Source organism: Leucoraja erinacea, chromosome 27, assembly GCF_028641065.1.
Source record: "Leucoraja erinacea ecotype New England chromosome 27, Leri_hhj_1, whole genome shotgun sequence".
Classification (NCBI taxonomy): Eukaryota; Metazoa; Chordata; class Chondrichthyes; order Rajiformes; family Rajidae; genus Leucoraja; species Leucoraja erinaceus.
The window spans coordinates 15,814,393-15,835,120 of NC_073403.1; the positions used below are offsets into that span (position 1 = coordinate 15,814,393).

The window sequence follows — 20,728 nt, forward strand, 5'->3', positions numbered from 1 at the left end:
GCCGCCGCCGCCGCCGCCGCGCGCTGTGTTTCGCGCCTCGCTCCTCCTCGGGGCGGAAGTGACGCGAGTTCGGGCGTCAGTCATGCCCCTGTTGCTATGTGAGCGCAGCCAATGAGAGGAGGCCCAGTCCGCGGCGCGCGTGACGTCAGCCGCCCGCGCCCGCCGCAGGATCGCGGCGTTTGCAACATGTCGGGGCTGCTGAAGCTGGACAATGCGCTCAGGACCAAGGTAACGGCCCGGGCGGCCGCACACCACACCACAACACAACACAACGCAACACAACATGCCGCATCCCACCCACTCCCGGCCGGGCCGCCGGGATCACACCCCCCACTCCCCCCCTCTCACCTCATCCTCTCCCCCTTTGGACCCGGGCCGGCTCCACGCGTGGTTTGATCTCATTATGATCCTCCCATCCACCGTCGTCCGGGGCTGGCCCGGCCCGGCCCGGCCTCGGCCGGGGAAAGCTGCAGGCTCAGCCCATCTTCCCCTCCAGCCGCCTGAGGTCACCAGCCGGCGGCAGCGGCCTGTACCCAAGCGAGCCGGCATGTGGTGTCAGGAGCGAGGCCTCTGGTTTACACCATCAGAGGCTCCGAACCTGTTGGCGAGGGAATGCCCGGCATAATCTCAGTATGTTTTCCATTGTGCTTACCTAAACCAACCTGCTGTCAGCTTGCTCTGGGGATCTAATGTGACACTTAGTGATCCACCCCAACCCTTAAATGCAGGGAAGCCTCGTTAGAATAGGACTTTTCCCACTTTTCTTTCATCTCACAGATTCGATCTCCCTCCTGAGATATTTCCACCTTGGACTCTATGATTTCTGCTTATTGCAACACCCAATCCCCATGTAACGTTTGTTAAATCATTTCCACAAATGCTAAGTTGTTGCATCTTACAGGCTCGAAGGGACTGTAAGTGTTGACTTCTTGCTGAGACATTCATACAATGGATCGAAAGCTAATTGCTGAAAATACTGAGCAGGTCAGTCAGCATCTCTGGGGAATTTTGGTTAGATCAAACTATCAGAATTGGGAAATTTTAACATGTAGAGGAAATAGTTAAAGCAAGGGCCTATGACAATGAAGGTAGAAATAATTAGAAGCAAAGGTGGCAGGTATTATTGAGTTAATACCAGCTGATATCAGAAATATGAATTCCTTGTTAGTTTCAACAATTCCTTTACTTTATCAGAATACTAAGGTGTAGCAAATGAATAGACGATTCTGTTGTGATTGTTAACTGCTCTAGTGCTTGATGGGGGTGATGGAGCTCTGAAATGAATAAGCTACAGGTTAACTTGGGAATTGTCAAAAGTGAAGGGAGTTGAAAGCCTGAATTGAAGATAAATATAAAAGTGTGACTAATAATTCCAATGGAGTATTTTGGATAAATAGCATAAATAAATTTAAAGGATTTCGGCACAATTGCATTAGGGAATGACCAAAGGCTCTACTGAAGGAGTTAGATGAGACATAATGGGAGGAGAATTGATATGGTGGACTAAAGTGCCTGACTCAATGATTTAGTAAATTTGCAGATTATTTAGGGTTAATGGAGGTGTTGATAGTGACAGTGCAGACTACGGAATGATATTGATTAGTTGATAGATAGAGCAAAGGCAAATGGAATTTAATCCCGAAAGGGGAAAATTAGTTAAGAGGTTCAGAGAGGATGAGGAAAACACTTTTCAAGCACTGAGCATTTGGTATCGCAGCAGTGCTGCCTAATTGAACGCTGGAGGCACATTTGAAACATTCCAGAAAAATCCTTATAATTCCCACGTCTGGGCTACAGTCGAAGTGTTGCTAAATGGGTTAGTATTGATAGAAACCTGATGGTCAGTATGGACAGGGTGGGCTGAAGGGCCTGGTTCATGCTGTGTGGCCCTGTCATCACTACCAACAATTTAAGGGAAACAAAAGTTCATGATACCACAGCCTAGCATTTCACAGAATCAGTCATTATAAACCCAAAAGAGACATGCGAGACTGCAGATGCGGGAATTTGGAGCAAATAACATCTGGTGGAGGAACTAGGCAGCATCTATTGGGGGGAAGTGATGGTCAACATTTCGGGTGAAGACCCTGCATCAGGCCAGGATCTGTATCATTAACCCAAATAATCTATAACCTTTAACTTGTTTGAAAACCTTCCTTTTCAAACACATTTAATTTATGGAGAACATGGGTAGGTGATACCTATTGAATTCACGTTTCAATTCTGAAGAAGGATCCCATCCCGAAACATCATCTATCCATGTTCTCTAGAGATGCTGGCTGGTCTGAATTACTCCAGCATTTTGTATCTTTTTTGTAAACTAGCATCTGCAGTTCCTTGTATCTCCTTTTAAATTTATAGCCACTATTAGCATCATTTTGTTGTTTCGTCATTCGCATTTGTAATGAAACTGGATTGTATTATGTAGATTTATGTGTGTTTTGTATTCTGTAGCAATGTAACAACTGTTTAGCTCATCGATGCTTTTCCAATGGCCTATCAATCATAAAACACTTCCGTTTTTATATATTTTAGAAGTCATTTAGGCCAACTATCAAAACAGCTTCATCTTGTGTTCCGAAGCATGTTTGTTTTTAACATTGTGAGATTTGGCATATTTTGTGGTAGATCAGAGACAGCTTTTAGTTTCTACATGTGCTTGTGTTTTCAGATCTTTGTCTGGTTAATCTGCTGGCAAATCTTGAATCTCCAGTCACTCCTTCATTGTGGTCCCTTCTCAACGGTATTGCTCTCCCCCCCCCCCCCCCCCCCCCCCCCCCCCCCCCCCCCGCCAAAGGGCAAAACTGGTAGTTTACCTCAACAGATCCAAGAAAAAGTGATGCCAGATTGACAGAAATTTGATAGATGATTGTCGGAAATCTGATTGTTGGTCCCCTGTTTGAAAATCTGAACAATATTGTGATATAAGTTACAAATTAAAGGTATTATAAAATATCTCTTCTTTTTCTCCGGTTAGGTTGATGCTTTTAGGGAGCGAGTCACTGCTGAAGTAAGTAAACAGTCGCTTTGTTTATCAGGGGATGAGTTGGGGATGAGACACAAACTGCAGAGCTGTTTCATCACATTTGTTTATTGTTTTTGTACTATGAATTTTCATTTACATCTATAAATTTGCTTGTTTCTAGCCTTAGAGTTTCTTGTTCTATCTGGAGAACAATAACTACAGCTTGTTCTGCTTTAACAAAATTGGATATAACGCAAGTGATGAGCTAGGGAACACCATTTGCATTGATTATTCCATGATTTTGATCAGGATCTAGAGAATCATTTAAAAATTATGCTGCAAATTGACAAGAAGAAAAAAGGCTGTTTTGGACTAAACAACAAATGGGAGTTAAAAAAAACTAATTTCCATGTAACCTCCCTAAAGTAATCAGACGCCACGATCTCTGAAAAACACTGTCGGTGTCACTGCAGGTGACAAGCAATCACTTCTATTGACATTTGTGCAATGATTCTGCATTAAACAATGGCACATACATTCTTAAGTATTTTTAGCTTGCAGTAATAAAAATAAACTTACTGATATTGAAAGACATATATTTTTGAAAATCGTTCAGGAAAATAACTTATTGCATGTCTGAAACGCTTGCCCTGAACACATTGACACAATTGGCTTTATAACGCAAATTTTATCACACAAGATTTCCTAGGAACGCAACTATCACGTTATAGCAGTATTACCTGTACTGTTATAAATATTAACCTTCTGAATATGATGATCTATTTTTACAGCTATTGTACCTGCAAATTAATGAACTGAATAAAATCAGATTTATACTGAAAAATTGCTAATATCTACTGTTAGTTGCAAGTGCATTGATCATGTAACACTCTATTTATTAAAAAGTGAACTGATGTACTTATTTTCATTTTAAATGTGCACTGTAGGCCGAAGACTTAGTTGCAAGTTTCTTTCCAAAGAAGCTGTTGGAACTAGATTGTTTTCTGAAGGTACGATTCACAAATATTTGTTGGGTGTGTGTTCGTCATTAATTTTGGGGCGATAGTTGAGGGATTCGGGCTACAGTGGTGGTGTTCTAAATCCCTGATCCATGTTCACTTTGTATTACTTATTCCTGGGAATATGAACTTGGTTAAGTTATTGCTTTGTGTGGCACTTGTTTCCCATATGAGCGTGATTTGAGTGTGTTTAACCCATTCAATATAAGCTCCACTCCTGATACCTATAGCAATAAAGGCTGACATTTTAATGCTGGATTGTGAATGTGCTGCATGGCCTAAAGTGCCAATGTCGAATAAAATCAAGGCTCTATCTGCTCGCTCTCTCTGGTTGTGACAGATCATTTCACATAAAATATGCAAATTACCTCCAGGACACTTTGACGAATATTTGTCAAGACCATAATCACGAGGTCATACTGCACAACCACAGGCCTTTCAGCCCAACTCGTTCATGTTGACCAAGATACCCCAACCATACATGTCCCATTTGCCTACATTTGGCCCATACTACTCTAAACCTTTTGTCCAAATGTCTTTTAAATGTTGTTATTGTACTTGCATCAACTACTTCCTTTGGCAGCTCATTTCATGTAGCCAACACTCTCCGTGTGAAAAAGTTGCAGCTCGGGGTCCTATTAAAGCTTTAGATAGACATAAAACGTTGGAGTAACTCAGTGGGACAGGCAGCATTTCTGGAGTGAAGGAATGGGTGACGTTTCGGGTCGAGACCCTTCTTCAGACTAGTTAAGAATAAGGGAAATGAGAGGTGTAGACGATGATGTAGAGAGTTAAAGGACCATGAATGAAAGATAAGCAAAAAAGTAACAATAATAAAGGAAACGGGTCATTAGTAGCTGTTTGTTGGGTGAAAAGAGAATCTGGTGCGACTTTGGTGAGTGGAAGGATAGTGAGAGACAGAATGCTGGGGTTACTTGAAGTTAGAGAAATCATACCACTGGGCTGTAAGTTGCCCAAGTAAAATATGAGAAACTGTTCCTCCAATCTGCAATTAGCCTCACTCTGATAATGGAGGGGACCAAGGACAGAAAGGTTTGTGTGGGAATGGCAAGGAGAATTAAAGTGTTTAGCAACTGGGAGATCAGCCAGGTTCAGGCGGCTTATTAAAACTTTTCCCTCCATAATCTTTCTCCCCTCACCCTGTGCCTTTTCAGTATGCAAATTGACTGCAGTGTTTACAATTGTGACTACTTTAAAGTGTTTCCTGAAATTGTGAGTGTGCTGTAGAAATCCAATCTTTTATATTTCCCTGGTAGTTTTCAGTTGAAATTTCCATTAATTAGTGAATAAACTGTGTCCCCACCAATTGTTTGTGTGCTACAATTGTGCAATAATTTGAATTGGGCAATGTAACTAATCCATGAAAGTGCTGACATGTAACTATTGTGGTCCTTACTTGCATGGAGTTTGTGGGGAGCCTTTGAATTTGTAGCTAGTGTTATAAAATATCACTTAAATAACCGTAAGATATTTCTCTCTAGGAACCTCTCTCGAACATTTCTGATTTGGCTACCATTCACTCAGAGCTCAACATGCCGGTGCCAGAACCTATAATAATCTCCAACAGTCACGATGGCTTGGACAGCACAGTGAGTACACGAGTTATCTTTGAATTGTTACCTTGAAGTGTACTGAAAGAAATAGCAAACCGTCTTCAAAGCTTGCAAAATGAACGTAATATCCTTGTTGTTTGCTTTGCTTTATCTTCCTGATGTTTTAGTTTTGTGGTTGAAGATTTTATACCTTTTTAGCGAGTAGTTAGTAAAAAGTTGTGTCTAGCGTAGCTACGCTGGATATCTACAATAGCAAAGTTTTATCTGCCCTGGGATATAAATGTTGGCCACTTGACACAGTCAGTGAATGTTTCTTGTGGAAACCGTGAATTGTCACAAACCACCAATTACTGACAATCATTCACATCAACATTGGCAACTTTGTTGTAATCTCGATTAGTGCAGTCTGCAAATCTCTTCAAATTTCTAGTTATCTGCCTGCTTCACAGCTGGTAAACTGGTATGGAGCTATCTTTTGGGATGCAGTCTTAATTTTCAAATTAATGTAACTCAACGATTCTTTGTGTATTTAATATTTTAGTTTTGAGGTAAACCCAACCAGAGTTTATTGTACTTCATAGGTCTATATTTAATAAACATGAGATTAGCAGGAATTTATAAACCAAACTATGATCGATCTTCTGCCGGGCTACTTTTTGGGATTTCTCTTGGGCCATACTTTTGTCATAATTTGTCATGTTTTTCTAACAGTGGAAAAAATAACAGGCAAACTTTCAACTGAAATAGAAGCAGAAAATGGTAGACACACTCAGCAGGTCAGGTGGCATCAGTGGGAAGAGAAGCAGAGCTAATGTTTCAGGTTGAAGATCTTCATCAGAACTGGGAAAGTGACCAGAGCAATCTTGTTCAACTGCAAGGAGGGTGGAGAAGGAGGTTGTCTTTCATGTGGTAAAACTAAGTGATAAACAAGTTTATCTTTGGGAAGGAACTGCAGATGCTGGTTTACACTGAAGTTAGACATACAATGCTGGAGTAACTCAGCGGGACAGGCAGCATCTCTGGAGAGACGGAATGGATGATGTTTCAAGTCAAGACCCTTCTTCAGGTTATCTGGTTGTTGAATGAATGAGGGCAGTTTGGGAATGAGAACAAAACAAAGGAAAACGGGTATCAGAATGTAGGTGTTGTGAAATGCAGAACAGGGAGGTGTGCTGGGCAGAGCATAGCCTCTATTTTCAGAGAGGGAAAGGCAGCAGAACACAATAAACAAGGTGAGCCAATATCACAGGTGGACGGCTGATAGACAGACATCTAGTTGCCCGAGGTCGTGGGATTGCATATTAAGTCCAGAAGACTGCTATGTGCCCAAGCTGAGGATGAGATGCCTGTATTAGTTCTCGTTGTAGCAGTAAAGGGCCTGTCCCACTATGGCGACCTAATTTGCGAGTTTAGAAGAGTTTGCGCTCGCCACAAACTCGCAGCATGGTCGACACATGGTCCTAGGAGGTCACTAACTCTCCTTCGTGCTCGAGAGAAGTTCCCGCCTACTCTTGGCCTCAGTTTGGTCGGGAACATTTTTCAGCATGCTGAAAATTATTCCGCGAGTAAAAATTGGTCGGCATGGTTCTTTTGAACTCGTAGTGAGGTGTTAGTGGGGTAGCCATGTAGTTATAGGCAGTCAAGGTAGCCGTAGGCAATCTCCTTTGCTGACTGGCATTTTAATCAGGTCATTGGAGTTTTCAGAAACCAACCGGTAATGTTAAATGCCCACTAAACTTTATTAAAAGTTGGCTGGCTTCTTAAAAGTGTCTCCACTCCTTTTCTCCTCCTTTCTCTCCGCCCCCTTCCCCCCCTTCTCCGCCCCCCCCCCCCTTCAATCCCCCCCCCCCCCTTCCCCCCCCCCCCCCCCACCCCCCTTCTTCCCCCCCTTCTTCTCCCCCCTTCTTCCCCCCCTTCTCCCACCCCCCATGGTGGTAACAAAGAATAACTGAAAAAATATATATTCAGAAAGCTGTAAAAATTAAAAGATTAAAAGGTTAAAGGCAGAAAGATATGGGAGGAGTTATCGGATCATTGAAAGTGTATTGGTCCGTGATGGATTGCAGAGAGGGGATGAGGAACAGGTAGCAGACCAGTATCAGAACAACAGGGAAAGGTCATGTAGATGGGAGCAAAGATACTGAAACTCACTTGGAGACATTTGGAGCCTGTCTACAACTGAACATCTCTGACCATTCTAGTCACAAACTTGGCAAAATGCACAAGCAATTTAGAAGTCCAACACAAGTTTCCATTATCATTGCCAAAACTGGGATTTACTAAATCTATGAGGTTTAATCTGACAGATGTGGCTTTGGGTTAATTTAATAATGCCTTTTATAGTGCAAACTGTAAAATGATTATCTGGTGCTTAGCATAAATTATATTGTGTTTAAACAATTTGTGTTCCAGTCTAAGAAGTGTTTAAAATAGTTTTGAGTTGCCGCTCACTATTATATTGGCCTGAATACCAATTGGCAGCAGACTGTAAATGTGACTAGAAACTGCGTCCCGGGGTATTAAATCTGCAGAATCCTCTGGCCCAGTTCCTATGGAAACTGATAATTGAATGTATTCAAAGTAATAAATCTGGAAATGTTCCTGATGTTCGAGGAATGTAATGGGTATGGAGCAGGAAAATGCTGCTGAACTTCAAGATTACCATCAAGGGTGGCAAAGTAGTGGAGCTGCTGCCTCAGCGCCGGCTACTTGGCTTTGATCCTGACCTCGGGTACTGTCTGTGTGAAGTTTGCATGTTCTCCCTGTGAATGTGTGTGATTCCTCCGAGTGCTCCAGTTTCTTTCCACACTCCAAAGAGGTGTGGGTTTGTAGGTTAATCGCCTATTGCAAAATTGCCCCTTGTGTGTAGGAAGTGGATGAGAAAGTGGGATGACATAGAACAAGTGTGAATGGGTGGTCAGTGGTCAGAGTAAACTCGGTGGGCCAAAGGGCCTTTTTCGATGTATCTCTAAATTAAATTAGTGCTAATCCTATGGAATAGCACAGCAGGCTTGAGAATCCGAATGGCTGCTGCTATTCTTACTTATTTAAGCGAAAACAGTTATGTCTGTATTTTCCTTTTGTTTGCTTGTATTAAAATAATTATTTCTAACTTTTTAGGATACATAAGCATTTGTTTCAAATCACATAATACTTTTTAGTTTCATTTTCCACTTACTCCTTCCTAATTTGACTTTAAATCTTTCTTTAATTTCAGCCCAACAGTAAGAAGAGAAAACTGGAAGATGGTGAAACTAATTGCCCAGGTATTGAAAACTTGCATGTAAAATGTGTGTTTTTTTCTTTTGATTAATTACCTGTTGCTGTTCTTCCAAATGGTTCAATCATTTAAGTATTCAAAGTGTTTCAGTAGTACAGAATTTAAAGAACGATATTGCTGATCGTAGTGAAAACCAAAGATGGAGTCTAAAATCATCTCTTTCCAGGAGTTCCTCAGACTTCAGCAAAAGCGAAATCGCTCACGTTTGATGATAGTTAATTGTGAACTGGCCTGTTAACAATCTGACTTGCTGATATTTTAGCACCTTGTTTTCATTCGTCAAACTTTTATTTCATGCTAACATATTGTTTCTTCATTGCTTATATAAATTATATTGAGGAAAGTTAAGGTAGGAATGTTTATTGCTAAGAATGCAACCTGCTGAAATGCACAGGGCAGGAACATCTATCGCTTTGTTCAACATTTTTGTGCACTCTGGAGTAGACTTGTTGTAAACCCATCACCAATTGAGATTTAATACTTGGAGCATGTATTTAAGTTCCTGGTTCTCCAGAATGGATGCAGAGGTGTGTGAGCAGCATGGGCGTCGCACACTGAAATAGCCCTTAGGCGGAGGGTTACACCTGCTTCATTGTTTCTGGAGGAGACTGACATTCCCTGTCCCCTACCTACCCCAACTAATCTCCATGAGCTCTGGAGTCTACAATAGCAGACGCTGTTGTGTGAGGGACAGTAGATACTTTAATAATCAATTATTTTATCTTTCAACTTTAAACCATTAACAGACACTATTTAATGTGTCAGCATTGGCCTTTGTGCATCAAACACATCTCCACGCACTACATGCCCTTCCGAAAAGTACAACTGCTTTATTTATTTTTATTCCTGCTTAGCTTGCAACCAAAATTAAGTTAGTGCTAAACCACAACATGCTGAGATATTCGTTTTTAATTTCACATATTTTAATGCCAAATGATCATATATTTTGTACACCCGTCCCATTATATTGGAATTTTCCTGCCTATTTCTCATCAAGGTAATTTTACATACATTTCCCTGTACAAATCATTCTTTTGCTCAATTCTTAAATGTAATATTAACTGGATCTGTTTCCACTCCCTCAGTTTACTCATGGTTAATCTCTCCTGCCTGTCTCATCTCAGTTCAAATAGTTTCCTCTTTGTCCTTTTTTGCTAGTTCTCTTCGGATATTGCCGGAATGACTTCCATCTTCCTTTAGAAAAGGCACACATGCCTGAAACCCATAATTCTCTTCCTCATACTGAGCCTTGCGAGTTTCTTAAATTGGTGCTTGCCCAGGAATAAAGTCCCGGGTTGTCAGCCTTGAACATCCATCGCAAAATGCCTGCGGCGCCTCATGTGATGATGTGTGCAGACCACATGTGTAGAGTTCTATTATTAACCATTTAGCTCACAATCAATTAAGAGTTTTGCCCCTGCACATCAATATTTTAAGGATCTCTATGTTCTAACCTTAACTTGCTTATGTAATTTTGTTACCAGCACTGGCCAGTGCGACAGTACTTGCCCTACTATTGATGGCACACTCGGTGGGCCAAAGGGCCTGTTTCCGCACTGTTTCTCTAAACTAAACTAAACTTTACAGCCGACACATGAACGCGCGCACACACACACATGTGCACACACTATTTATCCTTGCTGCAGCATCTGAAATATAAAGATTACACAGTTCTAAATTCCCTGGATATCTTTCATGATTGCAGACTATTAACATACAAGAAAATTCTAGTTTGAAGAATCTTAACGATTAAAGCAACGGTTTCATTATTCCCTCCATAAAAAGGAGGCGGCTTTGTGTGATACCATATTGCAGTGTCAGTTAATAATTCAGAGTTCTGGGTGCAGCAGCTTTGAATAAACATCCTGACATGTTTATTCAGGAATTGTACATTTATTACGATTTATTACATAGCTAATGTTTGCTGTAAAATCTTGGCCCACGCTACCTATTTCGGAGAAGGGGGGCCGAGAGAAGAAGATTTTAGCCAAGGCATATAAACACCACTGTTCACCTTTCCCCAGTCTAAAACAAACATTAATTCACCATGACGCTCTGTTTCCGTTAATTAACCAAATTAGTGTCCAATGTCTCTGTTATGCCGTGTGCATCACAAATCCATTACATATTGTATGAAGAGGAAGGAGATTGGACTTTATTGCCTTACATCACAGTGAGGAATGTAGGGAGTCCGCTGTGGTGGATGTTTATGTTAACTTTTATGTAGTTGTGTGCCTTGATGCTTTTTTCTTAATATGGCTGAATGGTAATTCGAATTTCGCTGTACCTTAATTGGTACATGTGACAATAAACTGACCTTGAAAGCTGGTTGCAAGTCCATGTACGTTGCATCTACTCTACCTGTTACCTCATCAAAAAAATGCTGTTAATCTGTCCTGGCTCTCCTTAGTTAGTCCATGGAGTGGTTGGACCAGTGCCTATGATTTAGAGTAATAGAATCATACAGTGTGGAAACCAGCCCTTCGGCCCAACTTGCCAACACCAACCAATATGTCCCATCTACATGAGTCCCACTCGCCTGTCGTTAGCCCATATCCCGTTAAACCTGTCCTTTCCATGTACCTGTCTAACTGCTTCTTACATGTCGCAATAGTCCCGGCCTCAACTACATCCTTCAGCAACTCATTCCATACACCCACCACCCTTTGTGTGAAAAAGTTACCCCTCAGATTCCTATAAAATCTTTCCCTTTTCACCTCAAAACCAATGCCCTCTGATTATACACTTTAAATTTAGCCCGTTTTCTAATGCATCCATAATATGTTTTTAACCTGGTGTGTTTCAACTATCTTCCTCAATATTATTTTGGAAGTCTCCTCTGATTGATAAGACACTTGCAAATTATTAATTTAATACCTTAAATAGTGCCCTCAGCATCCATGAGCAATGTAGGAAACACATCCGTGAACAGGGACGGCACGGTTGCGTAGCAGTAGAGCTACTGCCTTACAGCGCCTGAGACCGCGGGTTTGATCCTGACTATGGGTGCTTGTCTGCACGGAGTTTGTACATTCTCCCCGTGACCTGCGTGGGTTTTCTCTGAGATCTTCGGTTTCCTCCCACACTCCAACGACGTACAGGTTTGTAGGTTAATTGGCTTGATGTAAAGGTAAAAATTGTCCGCAGTGAGTGTAGGATAGTGTTAATGTGCGGGGACTCGGTGGGCCGAAGGGCCTGTTCTGTGCTATTCAATTCAATTCAACTTTGTTGTCATTGCACAGATACAAGTATGGGTACAACGAAATGCAGTTTAGCGTCAGTCCGTAGTAATAGTGCAATATAGAAATAAAAAATACAGAATAAGCAAACAATGTGGACGGAGAGACTGGAGAAATCTATCGGCGGGACTCCGAGTTCAGCAATGTGATAGTGTTGTTGTAGAAGCTGTTCCTCGTCCTACTAGTACGAGACCTGAGGCTCCTGTACCGCCTCCCTGATGGGAGGAGGGCAAACAGTTCATGGTTAGGGTGGGAGGGGTCTTTGATGATCTTCCCGGCCCGTCTCAGACACCGTTTTCGGTGGAGGGCATCCATGGCAGGGAGCGGGGCACCGATTATGTATTGAGCGGTTTTCACCACCCGTTGTAGTGCCTTCCTGCCCGCTACGGTGCAACTGCTGTACCATACCATGAAGCAGGTGGTCAGGATGCTTTCGATGGTACAGCTGTAAAAGTTGGTCAGGATCTGGGGGGACATGTGGGCTTTCTTGAGCCTCCTCAGGAAGTAAAGGCGCTGCTGCGCCTTTTTGATCAGCTTGGAGGTGTTGAGGGACCAGGACAGATCCTCCGAGATGTGTACCCCGAGGAATATATCTCTAAACTAAACTAAAAAACTAATATTACGTATATTATAACTGAGCTCGTAGTCTAAACAAATAAATATTATAACTGATCTCGTAGTCTAAACAAATAAACGTTCTAATTCATTCACCTCATTAGATAAGCACAATTAATAAACATGACAACTTTTAATTGCCTTCCTTCACAGTGGAAAATGGTGCTTCCGCTGTGGGGGGACGTTCATGTTAAATTCTATATTGTATAGTGTTTTTATTTTTTTATTTTGTATGGATGTATGGAAACCCAAATTCTTCTATGTACAGCACTTTGGGTTCAACGCGAGTTGATTTAAATGTGCTATATAAATAAATATGGATTGATTGATATATGTCATGTTAGAGGTGCTGACAGGCCGTTTGTCACAAAGAAAACGCTGGGTTGTAGTATAAAATTGTCACGTTGTAAACTAAATTCTAAATACTAAGTTGAAAGACTGAGGGATTGTTTTTAAAAAAAAATTCTAACCAGCTTCATTGTAGTTTGTTTTGGGTACAATTCGTTTGAGATAAGACTGTTTTATCTCTCGAGTCCAAGTTACCTAAACCCTTGTCTCTACGGTTTGATTTTGTCACCATGTTATCTCATTTTCATACTGGGATAAAATGAGGACGGTGGGTTGTTGTATAGAATTTATGGAGATTAGACATTGTCTTATGACTGGAGAATTAAACTGATTGAGACTTCCATCTCAGTTCCTACAGATTTGTATGTAAATCAAGAAATTGCAGCACAGCACACTCCTGAGATGCAAGAAATAACATTTCCTCTGCACTGATTAAGGCTATTTATAATCAATATTTAAAATTCAGCTCCAAAAAAAGATTTCTGGAAGTTCATATGGCTGCTTGTTAGTCATAGAATCCTTCAGCAAATAAAATAAGCCTTCGGCCCACCAAGTCCGTCCTACATTAATCCCATTTTGTTTCCACCCTGAATTCTCATCAACTGCCCTTAGATTCATGGATTTTTGTTTCTATTGTTAGGAAACTGCATCTTTGTTAATAGATTTACAGTGTTGCAATTGTTTAAATGCATACAACAAAACACGCTTAGAATTTAAAGTTGAAATTGCAACTGGAGGACACAAAGTGCTGGAGTAACTTAGAAGATCAGGCAGTATCTCTGGAGAACATGGATAGGTGAAGTTTTGTGTTGAGACCATCCTGCATTAAAGTATAGCCTGATTATTTTTTTTACCCCTTTCTGCTTGAGCAAATGGTCTAATTAACATTGCAATTACAGGTACAAAAGTGTTTATCATGCCGAATGGAATGCTCAAGAGCAACCAGCAACTCGTGGCGATGATTGAGAAAATAAAACCAGAAATCAGGACACTTATGGAGAAATGCAATACAGTAAGTGATGAACTGTGAAACATCCTGTGGGTTGCAACCAGGTCAAAAGCTTTAATCCAACACAACACAAAGTGCTGGAGGAACTCGGCAGGTCGGGCAATATGTGTAGGAAGTTGTTCTGGTGAGACCACATCTGGAGTATTGTGTACAGTTTTGGTCTCCCAATTTGCGGAAGGACGCCTTTGTGATTGAGGCAGTGCAGCGTAGGTTCACGAGATTGATCCCTGGGATGGCAGGACTGTCATATGAGGAAAGATTGAAAAGATTAGGCTTATATTCACTGGAGTTTAGAAGGATGAGGGGGATCTTATAGAAAAACATATAAAATTATAAAAGGACAGGACAAGCTAAATGCAGGAAAAATGTTCCCAATGTTAGGCGAGTCCAGAACCAGGGGCCACAGTCTTAGAATAAAGGGGAGGTCATTTAAGACTGAGATGAGAAAAAAATATTTCACCCTGAGAGTTGTGAATTTATGGAATACCCTGCCACAGAGGGCAGTGGAGGCCAAGTCACTGGATGGATTAAAGAGAGAGTTAGATAGCGCTCTAGGGGCTAGTGGAGTCAAGGGATATGGGGAGAAGGCAGTCACGGGTTATTGAAAGGAGACGATCAGCCATGATCACAATGAATGGCGGTGCTGGCTCGAAGGGCCGAAGGGCCTCCTCCTGCACCTACTTTCTATGTTTCTATCTAAGGTACTGCATATGCTTGGTTAAACCGAAGATAGACACAAAAAGCTGGAGTAACTCAGCAGGTCAGAGAGCATCGTTGGAGAAAAGGATTAGATGACTTTTCGGTCAAGACCCTTCAGTATCTGTGGAGGGAACAGACAGACCACATTTTGGGTCAGGACCCTTCTTCAGACTGATGGAGTGAGGGGGTAAAATAAAAAAAGAGATGTGGAGGTGAGGTGAGTGATACAGCTAAGGGAGGGTGATTGGCAGAAGGGATGGAGTAAGTAGCGGTGAAAAGGAGATAGAAGGATAGACACATAGAAAATAGGTGCAGGAGGAGGCCATTCGGCCCTTCGAGCCAGCACCACCATTCATTGTGATCATGGCATCGTCCCCAATCAATAACCCGATGTCAGGTGGGGAGAGAAGGAGTGCAATGTAAAGCTGGAGGGAGGGATATGGGTGGAAGAGGACGGGTGGGAGAAGGGGTAGGAAGGGAAAGAGGGGGGGATAAATGAGAAATATGGGACTTGGGGATGTAAGAGAAATGAATGGAGGATGGGAAATGAGCTGGGGGACCGGGGTTTTAGGGAAGACGAAAGGGGATTAGTAATTGGCAATGTTTAATCCAACATCTGTTTGTGACTTTTACCTGCACCCCCACGCCTCAGGTGAAACTGAACAGTCCCAACAGTGAGCATTTCCCACCAGTTGAGCAAATTCTGCTCTCATGAGTTTGTGGTTAATTAATACTGTAAACACCAGAGAAATATAAGTAACAAAGGCTCGATCTACTGTTTATTTGAGGTGTTAACAGCTTGCTAATAAATAAAATGTATTAAGCTGACCAGCAAACTCCCCACCATCGTGTTCTTTCCTCAGTTCCGACTAAATTAAAAAACATAGACCAGCTGTTGGCATATAAAAACGTCAGCAAAATCAAGTTAACGTTTTTTTTCTCCACATGTCATAGGGTGAAACTGCACCGAATAAAATAATTAGACAGCAGACGGGAAGAGTTTTTTTTAATATACTGTTGTTATCTGAGCTTCCTGAAAATGTTTGTGTAGCTGTTTAATAATTTTATTTTACACTAATAAAATTCATTTTATTATCCACTTTAGGTTAAAATGTGGGTACAGCTGTTGATACCGAGGATAGAAGATGGCAACAATTTTGGTGTTTCTATTCAAGTGAGAAATTTTAATGTGTCTAGTACTTTAGATTGTAATTTACTTATTTTATGAAGCCTTGTTTGCATTTCGGGGTGATTATTTTTGCTGGTTTAACCTGTGAATTGTCAGCTGGGAATGGATGGTCTTGGAACTTGGGCAGAATATTATGGCCAACCTTCCATTTTGAAATGAATATTTTCTCAGTGAATCAATGGCGACTGCTCCTTCAAAACAACGTTGGATACCTGGCACGCGATGTTGAGATGCTTTCCACGAGCTTTTCTGCCACAATACCTTGGTTGTTGCTGCAATCTTTTTCTTTCTTTCTCCCACACAATTGCAGGAGGAGACTGTTGCAGAACTTCGAACAGTTGAAAGTGAAGCTGCTTCGTACTTGGACCAAATCTCCAGGTAAATACAAATCTTGATGTAAAAATCAGTATCTGAAAGTATCCACGTTTCTCTTTTAGCTGGAACATTTAGGAGAACAAGCTCAAACTGAATACTTGGAAAGTTGATCACATTTTTTGATTTCTGACTTAAAAAAAAAAAACAACAGCACCAGCTCAAACTGAACACATGGAAAGTTGTTAAAAACGAATGATTTCTGACATTTAAAAAAAAACATAGCACTACAGATAATAATAATGTTCCAAGTTCTTTAAACTTCTAAAACATGGTGCTTTCTTTCAGATATTACATAACAAGAGCAAAACTGGTGTCCAAAGTAGCTAAGTATCCCCATGTGGTAAGTGGAATCAGCTCTATTTCAACTTCAGTCGCCGAAACTAACAACGAGTGCCAAGAACACGTTAGACGTAGCATGAATGAATTAATGAATATGAACATTGAATATTAATATGAATATTTTCTGTTGTAATAATGTGACCAAAATACATGGTGTTGAGTAGTCTTTTATAGAAATCTATTGAAATAATCCAACGTTTCCCTGCTTAAACATTTCATCCTGCACAATTTCTCACAGCAATTTATCCAAATTACCTCATCTAAATACCAAGTGCCAATTGTTTTCTGAAATCCATATTTCAAATTTTGCGCTCTCAAAACTATTCCTGACTTTCCCTTTACATATTAAGAATAGTCTCAGTGGTGACACAAAGAGACTGCAGATGCTGGAATCTTGAGCAAAATCAAAATGATGGAGGAACTCGACAGGTCAGTCAGTAACTGTGGAGGGAAATTAATATACATCAGTCTGAAGAAGGGCCCGGTCCTGAAACATCATTTGCCAATTCCCTCCACAGTCATAGAGTCTTACAGCGTGGAAACAGGCCCTTCGGCCCAACTTGCCCACACCAGCCAACATGTTCCATCTACACTAGTCCCCACCTGCCTGCATTAGGCCCATATCCCTCTAAACTTGTCCTATCGATGTACCTGTCTACAATGTTCTTAAACATTGCAATAGTACCCGTCTCAAGTACCTCCTCCGGCAGCTCGTTCCATATATCCACCACCCTTTGTGTTAAAAAGGTTACCCCTCGGGTTCCTATTAAATCTTTCCCCCCTCACCTTAAACCTGTGTCCTCTGGTTATCGATTCCCCTACATTGCGATGGTTCAGCACTAACCACAGTATTGAATATTGGCCAATGATTTAACTATCACTAGCACAATAATTTGCCTGTTTTTGATTTTAGGAAGATTATCGTCGCACGGTATCAGAAATTGATGAAAAGGAATACATCAGCCTTCGATTAATTGTTTCTGAGCTGAGAAACCAATATGTAAGTATATATTCAGTCCAAACCAACAATGAAGCAGTGACAAAACAAAACCTCACTTCTGATTTTTAATCTCTCAGGCTGTACTTTTAGAATTGTTGTTTTTAGTTGGAAATGGGCCTCCTGTGACTTCACTTTTGACAAAAAGGCATCTGTTTGCACATTATTTAAGAAAGAACTGCCAATGCTGAAAAAAATCAAAGGTAGACAAAAAATGCTGGAGAGACTCATCGGGTGAGTCGGTATCTATGGAGAGATGGAATTGGCAACGTTTCGGTTCGGGACCCTTCAGGGTCTCGACCTGAAACGTTACCAATTCCTTCTCTCCGTAGATGCTGCCTCACCCGCTGAGTTTCTCCAGAATTCTTTGTCCACCTTCTGCTTGCACATCACAGCTTTTTCTTAATTCTTGCATTTCCTAAGTGGGGATTGAAGTGGGCTCTTTGTTCTCCTTCAAAACTGCAGAATGGAAAATTTCCCTGTGAATCTTTGGAGATATACATGAGCATTCTAATTCCCACGTGAGCTATGTAAGAAGATCCAATATTGTTGAAGCGCTCGGAGTTTGTCAGGAACCGTGAGCTTGTTGTATGTTTTATTAACATCCAACGTCCCTCCATTATATCTATATGGATATTAATGGTGTAGTGGGATAGGTATTCTATTCAAATAGTATAAGCACAGACCCAGGCCCTTCGGCCCACAATGTCCATGCCGAATCAGAATCTCCAAGGTTTGCCATGTTGGGATGTATAATACAATATCCAAGACCAATTATTAATTGAGTGGCTCACCAGTAGTCAATAATGGCCAATTTTTAAATGTTGGGTTTCTGCTAGTCATACAAAACATTGCTATATCCAGTCAAGTATATTGACTCAGTAAGAAACAGGAAACGTAGGAGTTTTCTCTTTGTTGATGGCTCAAGCACTTTTTGAGATGCTAGTATTTATCCCATTTAATTTTAGGGAGCCCATCAATGTATTTCATCTTGTACTAAGCTTCCTGGATTTGAATAATTGCTTTACATACCAGCAGGGAGAATGTGCGTTCTGGATTGGATAACGAGAATCTCTGCATATTCCCCAGCTTGAACCTTTCGAATTGGAGTCCTAGTCACACGGTACAGAAATAGGCATTCACCTTACCTATTCCTCTCCTGATTTTATACATCTCTAATCAGATCACCCCTCGGCCTCCTGCACTCCAAGGAATAAAGTCCTAGCCTGCCCAACCTCTCGCTAAAGATCAGGCCCTCAATTCCTGACATCCTCGTAAATGTTCTCTGTACTTTTTCCAGCTTAATGGCACCTTTCCTACAGCAGGGTGACCAAAGCTGAGCACAATACTCCAAGTGCAGCCTCATACTGTGAACTTAAATTAATGTCCTATCACACACTGTTTAGAGTTGCAACCATTCCATTTCATCAGTTCTAAGAGCAGATTTAAACCATCAAGTCTACTCTGCCATTCAGTTATGGCTGATCCATCTTTCATTCTTAACCCCATTCTCCTGCTTTCTCCCCATAACCTCTGACACACATTTTAAATCAAGAATCTGTTAATCTCCAACATTAAAAATATCCATTGACAGCCTCCACAGCTGTCTGTGACAATGAATTCCACAAATTCACTGCCCACTGACAAAATAAATTCCTCCCCATCTCCTTTCTAAATGTACATCCCTTTATTCTGAGGACATGGCCTCTGGTCCTAGATCCTCCCATTAATGGAAACATCCTCTCCACATTCACTCTATCCAGGCTTTTCACTATTCAGTAAGTTTCAATAAGGTTCCCCTCCCCCCCATCCTAAACTTCAGCAAGTACAGCCCAGTGTCTTCAAATGCTCATCATATATTAACCCAATCACTCTGGGGATCATTCACGTAAACCTCCTCTGGACACTCTCCAAAGCCAGCACATCCTTCCTCGGATATGGGGCCCAAAACTGCTCACAATACTCCAAATGCGGTCTGACTAGTGCCTTATAAAACCTCAGCATTACATCCCTGTTCTATTTCATTATATTCTATTTGAGAGAAGCTCCTTTCATCTAAGTTTGGATTAAGTTGGAAGAGAATATTTAAGAGGATGTCTCACACTAATCTGATTACCGTTATGTATGAGAGACAAACTATGAACCCTTTTGGTTTCAAATCCACTGGCTTGTACTTAGAAAGAACATAGAAAAGCATAGCTCAAGAACAGGCCCTTCGACCCACAATTTCTGTGCCAAACATGATGCCAAGATAAATTGCCCAAACTAATGTTGGTTGATTTTTATCTGAGCTTTGAATTGAATCCAGGCTGCGTGATTGAAGAGAGACCGATTGTTACGGCCTCTCCCAGGAAGAGTGGTATTGTAAATTTTACAACGTCACATTTTTTCCTCCCCTACAGGTAACGTTACATGACATGATCCTCAAAAACATTGAAAAAATTAAACGGCCCCGGAACAGCAATGCAGATGCACTGTATTAACATGCATGCTTCGTGAAATGGAATCTGACCTTGGTAACCCAAATATAAGACCATGATTGCCTTGGCTTGTTGTGTGAGATTGGTCTTGCTGCAGGAGAAAGAAGTTTGTTGGGAAATGAAGCACAGGGTTGGTTGCATTTTAGTGAAATAACCAATAAGGATATCCATTCTTTTATTTTTGTGATGTATAAGAGGTTTTTTTAATCCTCAGGAATCTGTCCCGTTTTGCTCTACAGAATCTCTTTGTAATGTACAGTATTAGTGATCTTGGGAAGGAATTCAGTTTGGACGCAGGTTTTATTTCAAAACGTAGCATTTTTCACATCCATCAGAAACTTTGTGATTCATGAAAGCGGATGTACAAAATATCCTGTAAATTCAGAATGATTATTCATGTACAACTATTACGCACAGGGAACCACTCACTAAACAGGAGCCACTTGTTTGCGGGCTACTTGTTATAAATAAGAGCAATTATTGCACCGTATTTTACATGTGTTGTCCCTTCCTTTTCCCTCTCCTAGTCTCCTCGTCAAGTTGTTTCTTTAGAAGGAAGTTATTTGAAAATGTTCTTTTAAAATAAAAAGTTGTGCCGTA

At 41.1% G+C, this 20,728-nt stretch overlaps 1 protein-coding gene across 2 annotated transcripts; it reads left to right on the forward strand.

The window, feature by feature from the left end:
* The first annotated feature begins 129 nt into the window (after positions 1-129).
* On the forward strand, positions 130-20,728 carry psme3 (proteasome activator subunit 3). 2 transcript variants are annotated; one of them, XM_055657155.1, is made up of 12 exons: positions 192-228; positions 902-984; positions 2,978-3,010; positions 3,913-3,975; positions 5,487-5,594; positions 8,776-8,824; positions 13,940-14,052; positions 15,854-15,922; positions 16,248-16,315; positions 16,598-16,652; positions 17,565-17,651; positions 20,051-20,728. In XM_055657155.1, exons 2-12 carry the CDS (start codon positions 949-951, stop codon positions 20,129-20,131), a joined length of 762 nt encoding a protein of 253 aa, XP_055513130.1. In that variant the 5' UTR covers positions 192-228; positions 902-948; the 3' UTR covers positions 20,132-20,728. The 2 variants fall into 2 exon arrangements, with proteins under 2 accessions (XP_055513129.1, XP_055513130.1); XM_055657154.1 differs by lacking the exon at positions 902-984 and having other exon boundaries at positions 130-228.